The sequence below is a fragment of the Gopherus evgoodei genome, chromosome 1 (assembly GCF_007399415.2).
Source record: "Gopherus evgoodei ecotype Sinaloan lineage chromosome 1, rGopEvg1_v1.p, whole genome shotgun sequence".
Taxonomy (NCBI): Eukaryota; Metazoa; Chordata; order Testudines; family Testudinidae; genus Gopherus; species Gopherus evgoodei.
In genome coordinates, this window is record NC_044322.1 from 271380197 (window position 1) to 271396925 (window position 16729).

General features: G+C 43.5%; 1 protein-coding gene across 1 annotated transcript in view; it reads right to left on the bottom strand.

Moving 5' to 3' along the window:
* ENTHD1 (ENTH domain containing 1) overlaps window positions 1-16729 on the bottom strand; it is a 66615-nt gene that overhangs the window by 29361 nt on the left and 20525 nt on the right. The window contains 1 exon segment of the mRNA XM_030553709.1: window positions 10252-10367. Coding sequence (XP_030409569.1) covers window positions 10252-10367 — 116 coding nt within the window.

Consider the following 16729-nt stretch of genomic DNA (forward strand, 5'->3'; position numbering starts at 1 on the left):
GAACCCTTTTCAATTTCTCTTTTGCAATCAGAGTATGTGCTTTCCTTTAGTACTGTAGATCATATACAAACCCTTACACAGCACGTGTGGGCATCACTAATGAGATTTACTGTTTATCCATGCCAAGTTTCATCATCCACTGTGAAAGCAGTTTGCTGAACAGAGGGAGAGCTGGACTGTGGTGAGTGCTGCTGACATGTAATAAGGGGAAGCTTGGCAGGGGGATGGTGGAATATTACCATGCTATAATAATGCTTTTAAAATGAAAAATCTCATTTCCAAACCTCTTTGCAAAGCAGGGCGTACCATTTATAGAAAACTATTTGGGATGAGGAGGAAGCAAATTAGTTACAGCAGGCCCTTAGTTAGTTACAGTAGAGCCTCCAAAATAATAGCCAGGAATAGATGGGAAGAGTCAGAGACAATACTGCATTCCACTTCATCATAAGATTCCATAAAACTTTTGGGGCATATTCCCCTCCTCAGTGCACAGGGAATTTCATGCACTGGCCAGTGAATATGCCCCTGAGAACCATATAGTGTGCATTTGAAAAAAAATGTCTTTGAACACAGAAATGGGTCCTCTGGGATGGGACTTCCCTCTCCCGGGATTGTCTTTCTCTTTATTCCACCCCCTGTCACCACCCTTACATTCAGGGATGCAGTAATTGTCCCAGTGGTCAAGGGCTGAACACAACTCCTTTCAGGGTCTCTGTATTCACTTCTGTAAACACCAGTCAGAAGAGGCACCTGCTCCCGGCCCCTATGTCATTGATTTTGGAAGACAGAACAAGGATGAATTTGAATATATCAGAGTCGTAGGCCACCAGTGTCCCTCCTGCTTTCCCACAATTGAAGGAAATAGTGTAGGATTCGTCCACCTGATCTAAAAAGCAATGTCTCCTCAATGGTCCAAATGCGGAAAACCTTCCTCCCCTAGATCTCTGTCAAAAGACTCAGAGTAGGGTAGAAAGCACAGAATTCTTTCTAGAACAAGCAGTTTAATCAGGTGAAGTTGCAGTTCATAAAGCTACCAAATATACCAAGGTGTGTTAGTCTACATATTAATCAGATAGCCTCTTTGTGCAGAGACTAGCAATCAGATAACAAAATGTTACTCGGAAATAAAAGAGTATTTGCCCTGGAATACCCATGCATGTTGTGATAGACCCAGGCCATTTGGGTACAGCAGAAGGCAAATATACTGGCCACTGGATTAACAGTTTTCTGTTCCCTGACTGACCAGAGCAGGGGCTGCTCCAGGCTAATGAGAACACCTGACTCTAATTAACCTGCAAAGAGTCAGGTGAGGCCATTAAGCTAATGTGACCACCTGACTCTAATTAAGGCCCCGCTGATACTATAAAAAGAGCTCACTCCAGTCAGGTGGAGAAGAGCCAGGGAGACAGAGGAGAGGAAGTGCAGCTGAAGGGCTGGTTAATGAAAACAACCCCAAACCATCATCAAGGGAGCCCTAAAGTAAGGGTGAAGAAGGGAGAAGCAAGAGAGCTGTGAGGAAGTGGCCCAGGGAAATGTAGCAACTCTGGCAGTGAAAAGGTGACTGCCAACAGCTGCTACCATTAGGGTCCCTGGGCCAGAACCCAGAGTAGAGGGTGGGCCTGGGTTCCCCCAACCCATCAGTATGGGAACATCTCCTAGGAGGGGAAGTCAGGTCCCTGTCAGGATAGGAGGCTAAACTGTTCTGAAATAAGCCCCCAGGGACAAGAGAGACTGTGGGAGTTCTCTCACCAACCTCCTTGCTGGCCTATGATGAAAAGGGCTCAGTAGACTGTAACCCTGGCCCTAGAGAGAGAAGGACTATGTAGACAGTCACAGTGAGCCACTGAGGCTAGCATAAACTGCCTAGAAGTGCAGGACCCATGGGGGCAAGGTCAGAGCTCTGACACAATGTCTACAGAGATATAGTTATTTCTATTAATAAACTTAACAATGCAGTTTACAACATTTTTTTATAAGTGACCTTCCAAAACATGTTCGAGGTGGGCATCAAGTCAGCTGACTGATGGCCAGATGCTAGAGCTAATTTAACCAGCTAGCATAATCCCACTTCCACGTAGTGGCTGGACTCACCTAGGCCAGATTGGGATACTCTTACTCACACTAAATAGTTCCTAATTCCACAAGTTGTCCCATTGATTTAAATGGAATTACTCATGGTGTAAAATGATGTTAAATGTGAGTACGGGTAAGGCACTCTGGATCTCTGTGAACATCTTCCTCCCAGCAGCAGTTTTACCATGATGACCCTGTAGGATGTATCCTGAACTGATACTGGTCTCAGCTTTCGTCACTATTTGCCGATCACAGAGGGGACCCAGGGAATGCCTTAAAGCAAAATTTCTGTGGCTTCCTATCATAACAAAATGGAATACATCCAAAAACTTAGAAATAGAAATAACATTTAAGAAATACTTCTTGATATTTCAACTTTACTACAGCTACATGTGTTTCTTAGCTCATTACGTGGAAGCTGCCATTTCTGCCTATAGGATAAGAAGAAATTCATTCTGAAATGAAACCAACAGAAAAGCTATTTTTCGGTGTTTTGGAATATATTTAAGAAAAGCTGTCAGGTAACAGTAGGGGGTGAGGGTTGTGTAAGTGTTTGGTTTAATGTAACTTGTATTTCTTTATTTTCATTGCTGGCAATTGCTGAGAGAGAGAACTTGGAACCCATTCCTTGAGAAATGGCATGCCTCTAATCTCTTCCCTTCCCTGCTTCTTCAATATAGTGATTGCCAATAAGATTACTTCCCTACCAGAGAAGTCCCAAGGATGAGACAAGCACTTTGGGGTAGGGACTGCCTTTTTCTTCTGTGTTTGTTCAGCACCTGGCACAATCAGGACCTGTTCCATGACTAGGGTTCCTAGGTACCACAGCAGTACTACTACTAATAATAATAATAAATCAGGCTGCAGGCTGGAATTTATTGCTGATAATAGGTGGGATTTTGTTGGGACCTCTAACATGGTCAAACCCCAGATTAAAATTAGGGTTGGGGTCAGAAGCCACAGCATGGATTGAACCGGAGTTGGACCCAGAAGTCACACCAGGGGTCAAAACTGGAGACAGAATTAGAAGTTATACCAAGGGTCAAGAAGTCAGAGTTGTTAACTGGAGCCAGGATGAAGGACAAAATAAAGGAACAAGGCGAGGTAACAAAAAGGAGCGGGAACCAGGTGAGGAGCTATGAACATGATCTCAGGAGTCTGGTCAACAACAGGCCTAGCAGCTAGTCCCTCAGACAAAGGGTAAGGCAGGAACAGGAATCTTTATGCTAAGAGGTGTCCAATCAGCAGCCTGCTGCTTGTCAGGTGATGCTGCTGAGTTAGCAGGTGTAGCTCCTGTTGAAGGATATCAACTGGTTTTCTTGTCTGGCCTTGCAGGGTGGTGATGCAGGGGGTAGGACTTTCTCTTGGCAACCCTGTGGGACTGGATTTGAGACCCATGATGCCTGACACTACTCCTCCCCCGCACCTTCAAGGCTGGTCTCTAGGAGCCATGGGGTCAGGCTTTTCATGGTGATCCCTGTAGTTTTGCAGGGGCACGAACATGATGAGCTGGCTCCCAAGAGCATTTTTCGCACCCACATTCTTCCCAGTAGATCAAGTAATACAGTGCTCACTCACTCCTCTGCATATTTGGGAATCCAGAATGTCCCAAACTATGTACTCCTCATGGCCCTGTATTTGAACTGGGGGTGGGGTCTGTGGCACCAGCAGGGAAACAGATCATTGAGAAGAGGTTTCAGGAGGGTTACATGAGATACCGGATGGATCTTCCAGGACTGAGGGAGTACTGCAATTCAAATGTCACTGGACTGATTTGTTGAAAGGTGTAAGGGCCTTTGTATTGATTATCCAATTTGTGCATAGATTGGTTGGTCTGTAGGTATTTAGTGAACAGCCATACTTTTTGACCAAACGTCAGAGGTGGGAACTTTGTGGTATGTGTCAACATGATGTTTGTAAGCTATTATGGCAGCTTCCGGATGCTCCTTTACTTTAGCCTGGGTGTTATGAATAGTCTGTACCAGATCTGAGGCAGCAAGAGCTGCTGTGGACAAGGGGACAGAGGGATTGAACTGTGGATGAAAATCATAGCTGAGACAGAAGGGACTGAATTGGGGCGAAGCACACTGTGTTGTTATGAGTGAATTTGGCTAACAGGAGTAACACAACCCAGTTATTTTGTCAGTGGTTCAGGAAACAGTGTAGATACTATTCAAGTACCTGATTGACCCATTCTGATTGGCCATCCGAATGGGCATTATCAGAGGTGGATGTATGCGAATGGACATCCATGACATGAAACATTTCCTTCCAAATTCTGGATGTAAACTGAAAGCCTGTCTATGGTAAGATCAGGAAGGCCATGACAGTGAAAAAATGCATAATTAGGGGTTGTGCAGTAATTTCTACAGTCTGGAGGCATATGCATGGTACAAAATGGGCCTTTTTGGGAAACTGATCCACTACTGTTGTGTCCTTCTGACTGTTAGTTCTGTTATGAAATCAAGGGTTTGATTTGACCAGGTTTGGGAAAGGGTTTCATACTGTATCAGGAAGACAAAAGGCTTGCTTCAAAAGATCTTAGTCCAAGCGCATGTGTCACAGAACCTGATGTAGGATCAGACATCATCCTGCACCTGTGGCCATCAGAATAAGCAGGCTACTGCATGCCAAGTCTTGGATTGTCCAAAGTTAAGTTGGTTAAGCATTATTTATTCTTGACAAATCCATGCTGAATATTCCTTATAACCTTATTATCCTCCAGGTGCTTACAAACTGATTAATAATTTGCTCCAGTACCTTTCCAGGTACTAAAGTTAGGCTGACAGGACCTGGGGAATTATAGACCACCTTGTTCCCCTTTTAAAAGATAGGTATTATGTTGCCCTTTTCCAGTCTTCTGGGACCTCTCCCATCCTCCAGGAGTTCTCAAAGATAACTGCTAATGGCCCAAAGATTGCTTCAGCTAGTTCCTTAAGTACCTTAGGACGAATTTCATCAGGCCCTGCTGACTTGAATGCATCTAAGTTATCTACATAATCTTTGTCCTCAGGAGTGAAAGTAATTTAAAGGATTACCGGTACGCCGGAGTCCTGAGTGAGGGCGTGGCCTCAACCAGAAGAGGCGGGGCCTTTCAAGATTTAAAGGCCCTGGGGCTCCGTTGCTGGCTGGGAGCCCCAGAGCCTTTAAATCATCCCGGAGCTACCAGCTGCAGAGATGGCTGGGAGCCCTGGGGTCAATTAAAGGGCTGGGGCTCCGGCCACCTTGGAACTCCAGGCCCTTTAAATCACCACAGGAACCCAGCTGCTGAAGCTCCGGTGGGGATTTAAAGGGCCTGGGGATCCCTGCAGTGGCCGGAGCCCCGGGCCCTTTAAATTCCCGCACAAGCCCAGCTGCCAGAGCTCCAGTGGGGATTTAAAGGGCCCAGGGCTCCCTGCAGTGGCTGGAGCCCTGGACCTTTTAAATCACCGTCGCGGAAGCCGGTCCAGTCCGGCACGGCATATTGGCTTTTGCGGGTATGCCATACTGGACCGGACCGGCTTACTTTCACCTCTGTTTATCCTGTTCTTTCCCTGTTTTGGCCTGCTTTCCTTCCCCCATTTGTCAATATTAATTTTATTGAGTATCTGGTCGCAATTTAAGTTAAGATTCTGTCACAGCTATTTTTAGTAAAAGTCAGAGACAGGTTGTGGGCACTAAACAAAAATTCATGGAAGCCCATGACTATCCCTGACTTTTACTAACAATAGTCTGGGGGGCAGGGAGACAAACAGAACTCCGCTGGGGCTTGCAACTGCTCCTGTGGCAGGAGCTGAAATCTGCTGCTCCAGCCCCGGGGGACTGACCCCTCCCCAAACACAGCTCTGGCAGCCCTAGGACTGGCTGCCAGTCAGCTGTTCTGGAAGCCCTGGGGCTGGCTGCTGGCTAGCTGTTCCAGACCTGCTCTAGAAGAAGTCACAGAGGTCCCGAAAAGTTATGGAGTCTGTGACCTCCATGACAGAATCGTATCCTTAGTCGTCATTAACCTTTTTAGTGAAGACTGAAGCAACATAGGCACTAAGCACTTAGCTTTCTTGATGTCATCGGTTATTAGCTCTCCTTCCCCACTACATAGAGGACCTACACTTTCCTTTGTCTTTTTCTTGCTCCTAATATATTTAAATAAACTATTCTTATTGCCTTTTATATCCCTTGCCAGGTGCCCTAAGCTTTTTGATTTTGTCCCCACATACTTGTGCTGTTCTTTTGTACTCCTCCTTATCAATTTGACCATGTTTCTACTTTTTGTAGGATTCCTTTTTGATTTTCAGGTCATTAAAGAGCTCCTGATGGAGTCATATTGATCATTTACTATTCTTCTGTCTTCCTTTGCATCAGAATAGTTTGCAGTTGTGTCTTTACCATTGTCTCCTTGAGGAACTGCCAGCTCCCCTGAATTCATTTTCCCCTTAGATTTTCTTCCCATGAGACCTTACCTACCAGTTCTCAGAGTTTGTTAAAGTTTGCTTTTTTTTGAAGTCCATTATCCCTGTTCTCACTCCCTTTCCTTAGAATCATGAAATCTATCATTTCATGATCAGTCACCCAAATTGACTTTCACCTTCAGATTCGCTACCAATTCCTCCCTGTTGGTCAGAAACAAGACAGATTCACAAAGGCAATGGTGCAGTTTCTGTATGTGGGGTGGTGGTTTTTCTGGTTTCACAGGTCTATGGGACAATCATAAATCATGATGCAGGGATACTGTGTGTGTGCACTTTGTTTTTTCGAAGATGTCCTGGTAGTCTCAGTATTTTATGGGGAGGCATGGTTTGTCATGGAGAATTGGTGTTTCTGGACCCAGTGGAGTTGCAGCCATGTGGGCAGGCCTGTGAGTTCTTCAAACGGGTTTTTCCAGCTTTGGTTCTAGGATTTCAGGTTCTTGAACTGGGAGAAGCTCAATGGGAAAGAGAGAATGTGTTGCGACCACAGAAAATTGGGGTTATGCCAGAGTAGCCAGGTGTCCCAAAATCAAGGTAAGATGCAGGACACTAATAAGAGTGAATTGTAGGACTTCCTGCTTTTCCCCAATTTTAAAGATGTCTCTTGAGTAACTGGGCCCAACATCAGTGGGGACCTGTCTACTGTTTCTTCCCTATCTAGAGTGTTTTGGGGTTTTACTGGAAGGCTGAGGACCTGAGCTATAGAGATCCATAAAATTATCCCCCACTCCCAAGTCAGTCGGGGTCCATTGCATGGAAAAGTCCTGTTTGTCCTGCAGGATCTGCAATTGCAGAGGAATTGGTAGATGTAAGGAAGAATGATGGCCTCCCAGTTGACCAGAACCTTGGGATCTTTCAGTGGTGGTGCACAGGCTCAAAACCCCCAGCTGAGCCTGGGCCATAAGAACAGCTCTACTGGGTCAAACCAAAGGTCCATCTAGCCCAGTATTCTGTCTTCCAACAGTGGCCAGTGCCAGATGCCCCAGAGGGAATGAACAGAACAGGTAATCATCAAATGATCCATCCCCTGTCACTCATTCCCAGCTTCTGGCAAACCGAGGCTAGGGACACCATTCCTGCCCATCCTAGCTAGTAGCCATTGATGTACCTATTATCCATGAATTTATCTAGTTCTTTTTTGAACCCTGTTATAGTCTTGGCCTTCACAACATCCTCTGGCATGGAGTTCCACAGGTTGACTGTGCGTTGTATGAAGAAATACTTCCTGAAATAGGCATCAGGTTTAAAACAAATTAATTTCATTTGGTGATCCCTAGTTCTTGTGTTATGAGAAATAGTAAACAACACTTCCTTATCTACTTTCTCTACACCAGTCATGATTTTATAGACCTCAATCATATCTCCCCTTAGCCATCACTTTTCCAAGCTGAAAAGTCCCAGTCTTATTAATCTCTCCTCATCTGGAAGCCGTTCCATACCTGTAATTTTTGTTGCCCTTTTCTGAATCTTTTCCAAGGCCTAATCTTTTCCCACTGTTGGGCTGGCAGAGATTTTGGCAGGGTACATGGATACCTCCATCCTGCTTCTCCACAGTAGAAAGAGGTTTTTCTATCTCCAGCACTCTTACTTGCCCTGGGTCAGATGGGACTGCACCACATCTATCTGCATGGGTTCAACTAGGGCCAGACTTCCTTGAGTCTGAGGGATGAACATTGGGCAAGTGTGGAACATAGAGGGGGGCTTCCTCCATTCCATTTGTTGTTCATGAATTCTGATGTCTATCCTGATACACAGGTCCATAAATGCCTCCAACCTGGGGGGAGAGTCTACCTGTGCAGGCTTGTCCTTTAATTTGTCACAGAGACTGAGCTGAAACTGATGGAGGTGTGTGACATCATTCCCCAGGCAACATCTGTGGCCAAGCATCTAAACTGGGTGATGCAGGAAGGGGCCAACCCCAGTTTTGCCAAAGCTTGCATAAGCCAGTCTCTGCCATGCGAGCTTTATGCAGGTCATCAAAAGTGGTGGCAAACATTTGCAAGAAAGAATCCTATCTTGTCAGCTCTGGGTGGTCCTTTCCGTGGCATATTCCTGGGGCTGGAGCATAAATAGTCTGCGCTTGGTAATCAACCTGCAAAACTTGCTATGGGTGCCATCATATCTCTCTGGTAATGGAACTCGGGTTGGTCACCCAAGCTGGTGTCATAAAGGGAGATAAGTGGGTACCTGCAGTTGTTCCAAGTGCTGCTACTTGTTCCCACACAGAGCAATTTTCCATTTGAAGATGCCATATTTGATCCCATAGTCTCTGTTTCACAGTCTGGAGGACAGTAATCTGTTTCCACAGACTCTCAAGCCCCTGGAGCACTGGTGAGGCAGGAGTACCACTAATGTCCATACTCGCTCCAGGGGTTGATCAATAAGTCCAGGAAGAGACTGAGAGGGTTTGAGTTAACTGTCAAGGCCCATAACATGGGTAGTCTGAGTTAATGGTCGGAGTCCAGAGTAGTGTTGGGGTCAGGAGTCACACCAAGGGTCACAGCTGGAGTCAGTCAGAAGCCATGCTAAGGATCAAACCAGAGCCAGAAGCACACTAAGAGTCAAGAAGCCAGAGTCAATAACTGGAGTTAGGATGAAGGAACAGGGAAAGGAACAAGGTGAGGAACAGGAATAAGGAGTGGGAACCAGGTGATGAAGCAGGAACTTAGTTTCAGGAGTCTGGTCAGCTGCAGGCCTAGTGACTAGTTGCTCCGACAAGGAGTGTGGGAACAGTAGGAAGCCTCATGCTAAAAAGTGTCCAATCAGCAGTCCACTGTTAGTCAGCTGATCCTGCTGAGTCAGTGGATATAGCCCCTCTTTGTGGGGTTTTAGCTGCAGTTTCCTTATTTGACTTTGGAATGCAATGGCACATAGGGTAAGGGTCTCACTTGTAAACCTTGTGGACTGGGTTCAAGAGCTGTGGTACCTTACAGTTCTACTGCTGCAGTCAGGCTGCAGGAAGGGAAGGCAGAGCTGAGAATATGGGTGGAGTTTAGCGCTAAGGTCAGAGGTAAAGGATGCATGATCTGGTATAAGAATAGTAAGCTGAAGAAGAGAAGGGGACAGATCAACTGCCTGATATTTCTCCGGGAGGGAGATTTCATTTTATCTTCTGAAATTCCTAGACACTATCTTCCAGTAAAATTAACAGTAAAACAAGTTAAGTTCAAACAAAATTATGTTTACTTGAAAAAAATTGTATTTTAAATTTACCAAAAATTGGTATTCACAATCCAGTGTTTCCTGACTGATTTCAATGCAGACTAAGTTGCTTCCTGACCTAACTTCTACCTGTTAGCAAGATAATGGCATTCTTCATGGAGTTGTACCTTTTAAAATATTTAATGTCAATTTTAAGAAGATAGCTTTGATGTTCTTTTGATACAAAATTTAAAAAATAACACTGGAGTTTTCCTTTAAGATTGCTGGGAACCTTCACTTTGGGGGGCTTTATACAGACTTAGCAAGTCATATCCGGTCTCTTTGTCCAGTCTCTTCCAATGGTTGGGCTAGAGTGGGGAGATGGTGGACAACATATTTCCCCTCACTCCAGCAGTATGGGGACCCACAAATCATAAACCTGGCTCTGAGATCACATCCTCATTTGGAAAATTCCAGTGTGTTTCTGACCTGTTCACTGCCGTGGTAATAAATAGCATAAGGATCAGAACAGACTGATTTAGGCATCCTTCAACCCCTCTTCTCCAACAGTAGCATCGTTCCCTATAACATTTACCTCTGACTTCTTAGCAATGATTTGGGATGCCACCATTTCTTGGGCCACTGTTGCTTTCCCTGGTGACTGAAAAGGCTGGTTTTGCTGTGGTGCAGATGCTGCCTTAGGAAAATGGTCTGTCAATGAAAGAAATATTTTAAAAAACATTACTTTGGCAAAATAAAAAATGAGTTTTACACAGGTGTTAAATTTTCTGGAGTTAATCGGGTAGAAAAATGCCTCTGAAGGCTCATTTGGTCCATTAACTGCAATGCCACCTGCCAATGACTGGGACTGAATACTAACAGCTTTTATAACTTTATGATAATTGACAAACCCAGTTGGATTCAAAATTCAGCACGGTCCTCCTATTCTTACCTACTGCCTTCTGTGTTATATCCACAGTGTGTAAAACATACCTTCTTTTATATAGAGGTGAAATGAATGCAAGAAGCAGGTCATTCTGCTCACTTATGTGAAAATTATACAGAGAAATGAATGCCCAGTAAACCAATACTAGAATCATCCCCTCCCCTCCCACCAAACCTTCTAATTACTATTTAAAAGGAATATTATTACTGCAGCATGGCAGACATGTGCTGCACATCACAAGGAACTAAACAGGAGTTTAGAGACCATTTGAAAAGATCATGACAAATTTTAAAGACCACAAGCCACTAAAAGAGAACTTTGTTCAGAGAAAAATGTGAAAATATAAGAAGATGAAATGATATTGTCATGAATAATTTTAATTTTATTTGCTACCTTTTCAGACTGTTTTTATATTAGCTTTTTTCCCTGGTTATATCTTTTAACAGCCTGGCTTAACAAATAATAATTAAACAAATTATTTTCTTGCCTAGTGCTGCAATGAACCATGATTCTCTTGTTATGGCAAAAAAATTGATATCACATCTTCAGTATTGTGATTTCACATGGCAGGATAAAATAGGAGTGGGATTGTGTATGTAAAAATGAGAGAGAAAGGGAGAGTGAGCTGAGAGAACACCTTCATTTGATGCCCTGATTTTGTGGGTAAAAGAATAAATATTATTTAGACATTTTGGCAGCTTCTCTGTGAACAATCTCTTACACTCAAGGGTCATTCAGTAACTTTCCTAAAACTGACAAGGCACGGATGGAAGTCCCCTTTGGAACTCACGAGTGTGTGGATCAGTTAACAGGTATCTCTATACAGCAATGCAAAGGTATGTGAAACTTTGTTCAACAAAAAATGCACATTCAGTGACATCAGAATGTTTCGTGAGTTCATGTTGGTTTAGCTGAAGTGGTTGTGTTGAAATAAACATTCCAAAACAATTGATTTTTTTCCTGTTAAAAACAGTTTCATTTCAAAATCTTCTACATGGAAAAATTAAAAAAAAAACATAATTAAATCCAAAATGATTTTTTCTGATTTTTTTTTTTCAGAATTCTCAGTGAACCAAAACATTCATTATTTGCACAGCTCTACTTCTAGCCCCTGCAGTCCCCCAGGAAGTAAAAGACTGACCTAAGTATTGAAACTAAGGGTATGTCTTCACTGCAATTAAAAAACCATGACTGGCCTGTGCCAGGTGACTTAGGCTCTTGGGACTCAGGCTAAGGGACTGTTTAGCTTCAGTGTAGATTTTCAGGCTCTGGCTGCAACCCAAGCTCTGGGACTCTCCCACCTTGCAGGGTCCCAGAGACTGGGCTCCAGCCTGAGTCCAAACATCTACACAGCAATTAAACAGCCCGAGTCAGCTGACACAAGCCAGCCACGGGTTTTTAATTACAGTGTAGACATACCCTAAATCTCTCCCTTGGTGACCACAGGAGACACCACTTATTTGAATTTCTGTTTAAGCCTGATATTTGAAGGCCTCATAGCAGGAGTGGGCAAGCTTTTTGGCCTGAGGGCCACATCTGCATTTGGAAATTGTATGGCAGGTCATGAATGCTCACAAAATTGGGACTGGGGTGCAGGAGGGGGTGTGGGCACCGGCTGGGGGTGAGTGCTCTAGAGTGGGACCAGAAATGAGGAGCTCAGAGTGCGGGAGGGGACTCCAGGCTGGAGCAAGGGGTTGGGATGTGGGGAGGGCTTCAGCTGGAGGTGTGGGCTCTGGGGTGGGGCTGAGGATGCGGGGTTTTGGGTGTAGGAGGATGCTCTGTGCTGAGATTAAGGGGTTCAGAGAGTGGGAGGGGGATCAGGGCTGGGGTGCAGGCTATGGGCAGCACTTAGCTCAAGCAGTTCCTGGAAGCAGCGGCATGTCCCCTCTCCGGCTCCCACACAGAGGGACAGCCAGGTGGCTCTGCACACTGCCCCATCGGCAGGTGCCACCCCTGCAGCTCCCATAGGCTGCAGTTCCCAGCCAATGGGAGCTTCAGGGGCGGCTCTTGGAGCGGGAGCAGCATGTGGAGCCCTCTGGCCAGCAGTCACAGCTCTCCAGCCACCCAGCTCTGAAGGCAGTGACACCACGAGTAGCAGCACAGAAGTAAGGGTGGCAATACCATCATCGCCCTACAATAACCTTATACACACACCCCACAAACCCTTTTTGGGTCAGGACCTGTACAGTTACAACATCATGAAATTTCAGATTTAAATATCTGAAATCATGAAATTTATTATTTTAAAAATCCTATGACCATGAAATCGACCAAAATGGACCATGGATTTTGTAGGGGCCTACCAATTGTGTATCCATAATGGTGGTTCTGCCAAGCCCACATTTCTACAGCTTACCTATCAGAATGTCATGTGGGATTGTTAAAAGCCTAGCTGAAGTCCAGGTATATTATGTCTGCCACATTACCCCTCTCCATCAAACCAGTTACCCTGCCAAAGAAGGAAATCAAGCTGGTTTGGCACAATTTGTTCTTAGTAAATACATGGTGGCTGCTAGTGCTCACCTCTTCATCCTCCAGGTATTTGCAAATTGAATGTTTTATACATTGCTCTAGTAGCTTCCCAGATATCAAAGTCAGGCTAACTGATCTATAGTTCCCCAGCTCCTCCTTTCCCCCCTTTTTAAAGATGGGCACTATTTTAGCACTTTTCCAGTCTTCTGGGACCTCTCCTGTTATCTATGAGTTTGTAAATATTATTGCCAGGGGCTCTAAGATTTCTTCAGCTAATTCCTTCAGTACCCTCGGGTGAATAGTATCTGGGCCCGCTGATTTCAATTCTTTCAAATTGGTCAGAAGATCTCTAACATGTTCTTTACTTATCCCTGTCTGCATCCTTTCCCCTTTATTGTCTGTGGTAACTTCACTAGTCATCCGGTCACATGTTATTTTTGTGAGAAGACTGAAGCAAAGTAGGCATTGAGCAGCCCTGCTTTCCTATCATCTTCCATTACCAATTAATCTTCTCCAATGAGCAGCGGACCCACACTGTCCTTGATCTTTCTTGTTTTTGTCTAATGTATTTAAAGACCCCTTCTTGTTGTCTAACATTCCTTGCCAGCTGTAACTCATTCTTTGCCTTGGCTTTCCTGATTTTGTCCCTACAGACTCTCACTATTCCCATGTATACTTCTTTGGTGACATACCCCTCCTTCAATTTCCTGTATGAATCCCTTCTGAGTTTTGGATAGCTAAAAAGCTCCTTGTGCAGCCTCATTTGCCTCTTATGGCTCTTCTTATTTTTCCTCTGCATCTGAATAGCTTGATGTTGAGCCTCCAGCATTATATCTTTTAGGAACTGCCAGTTCCCTTCGATTCTGTAGTTTGTCAAGCATGCACACACTGACAGAACTGGTACTAAAATAAATTAAGCCCTTTTAATTAGGGCTATTAATTAATCGCAGTTAACTCATGCGATTAACTCAAATTGTGATTAAAAAATTAATTGTGATTAATCACACTGTTAAACAATAGAATACAAATTGAAATTAAATATTTTAGATGTTTTTCTATATTTTCAAATATATTGATTTCTATAACAAAACAGACTACAGAGTGTACAGTGCTCATTTTATATTTTTTATTACAAATGTTTGCACTGTAAAAATGATAAAAGAAATAGTATTTTTCCAGTCACTTCATTCAAGTACTGTAGTGCATTCTCTTTATTATGAAAGTGAAACTAACAAATGTAGATTTTTTTTTATTACATAACTACACTCAAAAACAAAAAAATGTAAAACTGTAGAGCCTACAAGTCCACTCAGTCCTACTTCTTGTTCAGCCACTTGCTAAGACAAACAAGTTTGTTTACATTTATGGGAGATAACGCTGCCAGCTTCTTATTTAAAATGTCACCTGAAAGTGAGAACAGTTGTTCATATGGCACTTTTGTAGCCAGCATTGCAAGATATTTATGTGCCAGATATGCTAAACATTTGTATGCCCCTTCATGCTTTGGCCACCATTCCAGAGGACATGCTTCCATGCCGATGACACTCATTTAAAAAAAGTGTTAATTAAATTTGAGACTGAACTCCTTAGGGGAGAATTGTCTCCTACTCTGTTTTACCTGCATTTTACCATATAGTTCATGTTATAGCAGTCTTAGATGATGACCCAGCACATATTTGTTTTAAGAACACTTTCACTGACAAAACACAAAGAAGATACCAATGTGAGCTTTCTGAAGATAGCTACAGCACTCAACCCAAGGTTTTAAGAATCTGAAGTGCTGTACAAAATCTGAGAGGGACAAAGTGTGAAGAATGCTTTCAGAAGTCTAAAAAGACCAACACTCTGATGCGGAAACTGCAGAACCTGAACCACCAAAAAAGAAAATCAGCCATCTGCTGGTGGCATCTGACTCAGATGATGAAAATGAACATGTGTCGGTCCACACTGCTTTGATTGTTATCAAGCAGAACCTGTCATCAGTATGGATACATGTCCTCTGGAACAGTGGTTGAAGCATGAGGGGACATATGAATCTTTAGCGCATCTGGCACGTAAATATCTTGTGACGCCTGTTCTCATTTTCAGGTAACATAAACAAGAAATGGTCAGCATTATCTCCCGCAAATGTGAATACGCTTGTTTGTCTGAGCGATTGGTTGAACAAAAAGTAGGACTGAATGGACTTGCAGGCTCTAAAGTTTTACATTGTTTTGTTTTTGAATGCAGTTATTTTTGTACGTAATTCTACATTTGTAAGTTCAACTTTCATGATAAAGCAATTGTACTACAGTACTTGTAATGGGGGAATTGAAAAATACTATTTCTTTTGTTTTTTACAGGACACATTTGTAAACAAAAATAAATATGAAGTGAGCACTGTACACTTTGTATTCTGTGTTGTAATTGAAATCAATATTTGAAAATGTAGAAAACATCCAAAAATATTTAAATAAATGGCATTTTATTATTGTTTAACAGCATGATTAGTTGTGTGATTAATCATGATTTATTTTTTAATTGCTTGCCAGCCCTAGTTTTAATATATCACTTTGACCTGTGCTCTCAATCATTCTCACAAGCTAATTAGGACCAGGCCTAGTCTGTTCTTAAACTAGAAACTTCCAAGTAAAACTTTCTAGCTCCAGAAGTGGTGGTGGTGGTTCATTATGTAACATGTTTCTCTTTGAGTCAGTATCACACCAACACCCCTAGGAGGTGCTAACCTTTCAGTCTTTTGCATGAGACATAAAACCAGGGTCCTGAACACTTGGAGGGGTTAATTATCCCAAGGAATATTTGCAAAGCTCCTCTCTGATATTTTCATTGAATATATGGTATTTCTTCTTCAATTCCAATACTAGGTGCTCAAATACTATGATGGAGGGACAATGCCCAAGTCTGTAATGGGACTTGGGTGCCTAAACACCAGATTTAGAGGCCTGAGTCTCAGATATAGGCACCACTGGGATCCACAAAACCCCCACTTGGCTGCTACCTAACACTGTAGGTGCCTAAATTCACTCAGTGCCTAATTTTTTGTTGTAAAAGTTCCCTCAGTGCCTATGTTTCTGCCTTTGGGAATGTGTACAACATCTCACTCTACGTGGCCGAATGCCAATCTCATTCCTAAATCTCAGCAGGATCTTCAAACCAGGTGAAGATAGGTATTCCCCTGTCTATGTCACCTGCAAGGCCCAATCCAGCAGATGTGCTCAAATCATACCTTCCCAATCTAGGCCCATTCAAGGGGAGGAGATCGTGGTAACAGTGCCCTTATAAATTTTAGACCACTGGTTAGGGCATTCCTCCAGGATGCGGGAGATCCAGGTTAACTTCTCCCCTCTGTCTGATGGGGAGAAAGGATTTGAACAGAAATCTCTCATTTCTCAGAATAGCACCTTTATTTGTCTCCCTCCGCCTCTCCTGTTGAAGCTGTTGCAGTTTGGATATATAAACTCCCCAGTAGGACTCCCCAAGGCACAGAACATGTCACCTCGACATGGTACACCTACAGTATACATTGCAAACCAGAGAAAGTCACAGGTAACTGAACTTAGTAGGTCTAATTCTCTTTCACATTGAAGCTGCTTTGCCCCATTTTGGCAGTTTAAAGAAGTCTTAAAGTGGATATAAATGCAGTTCACACGCACTG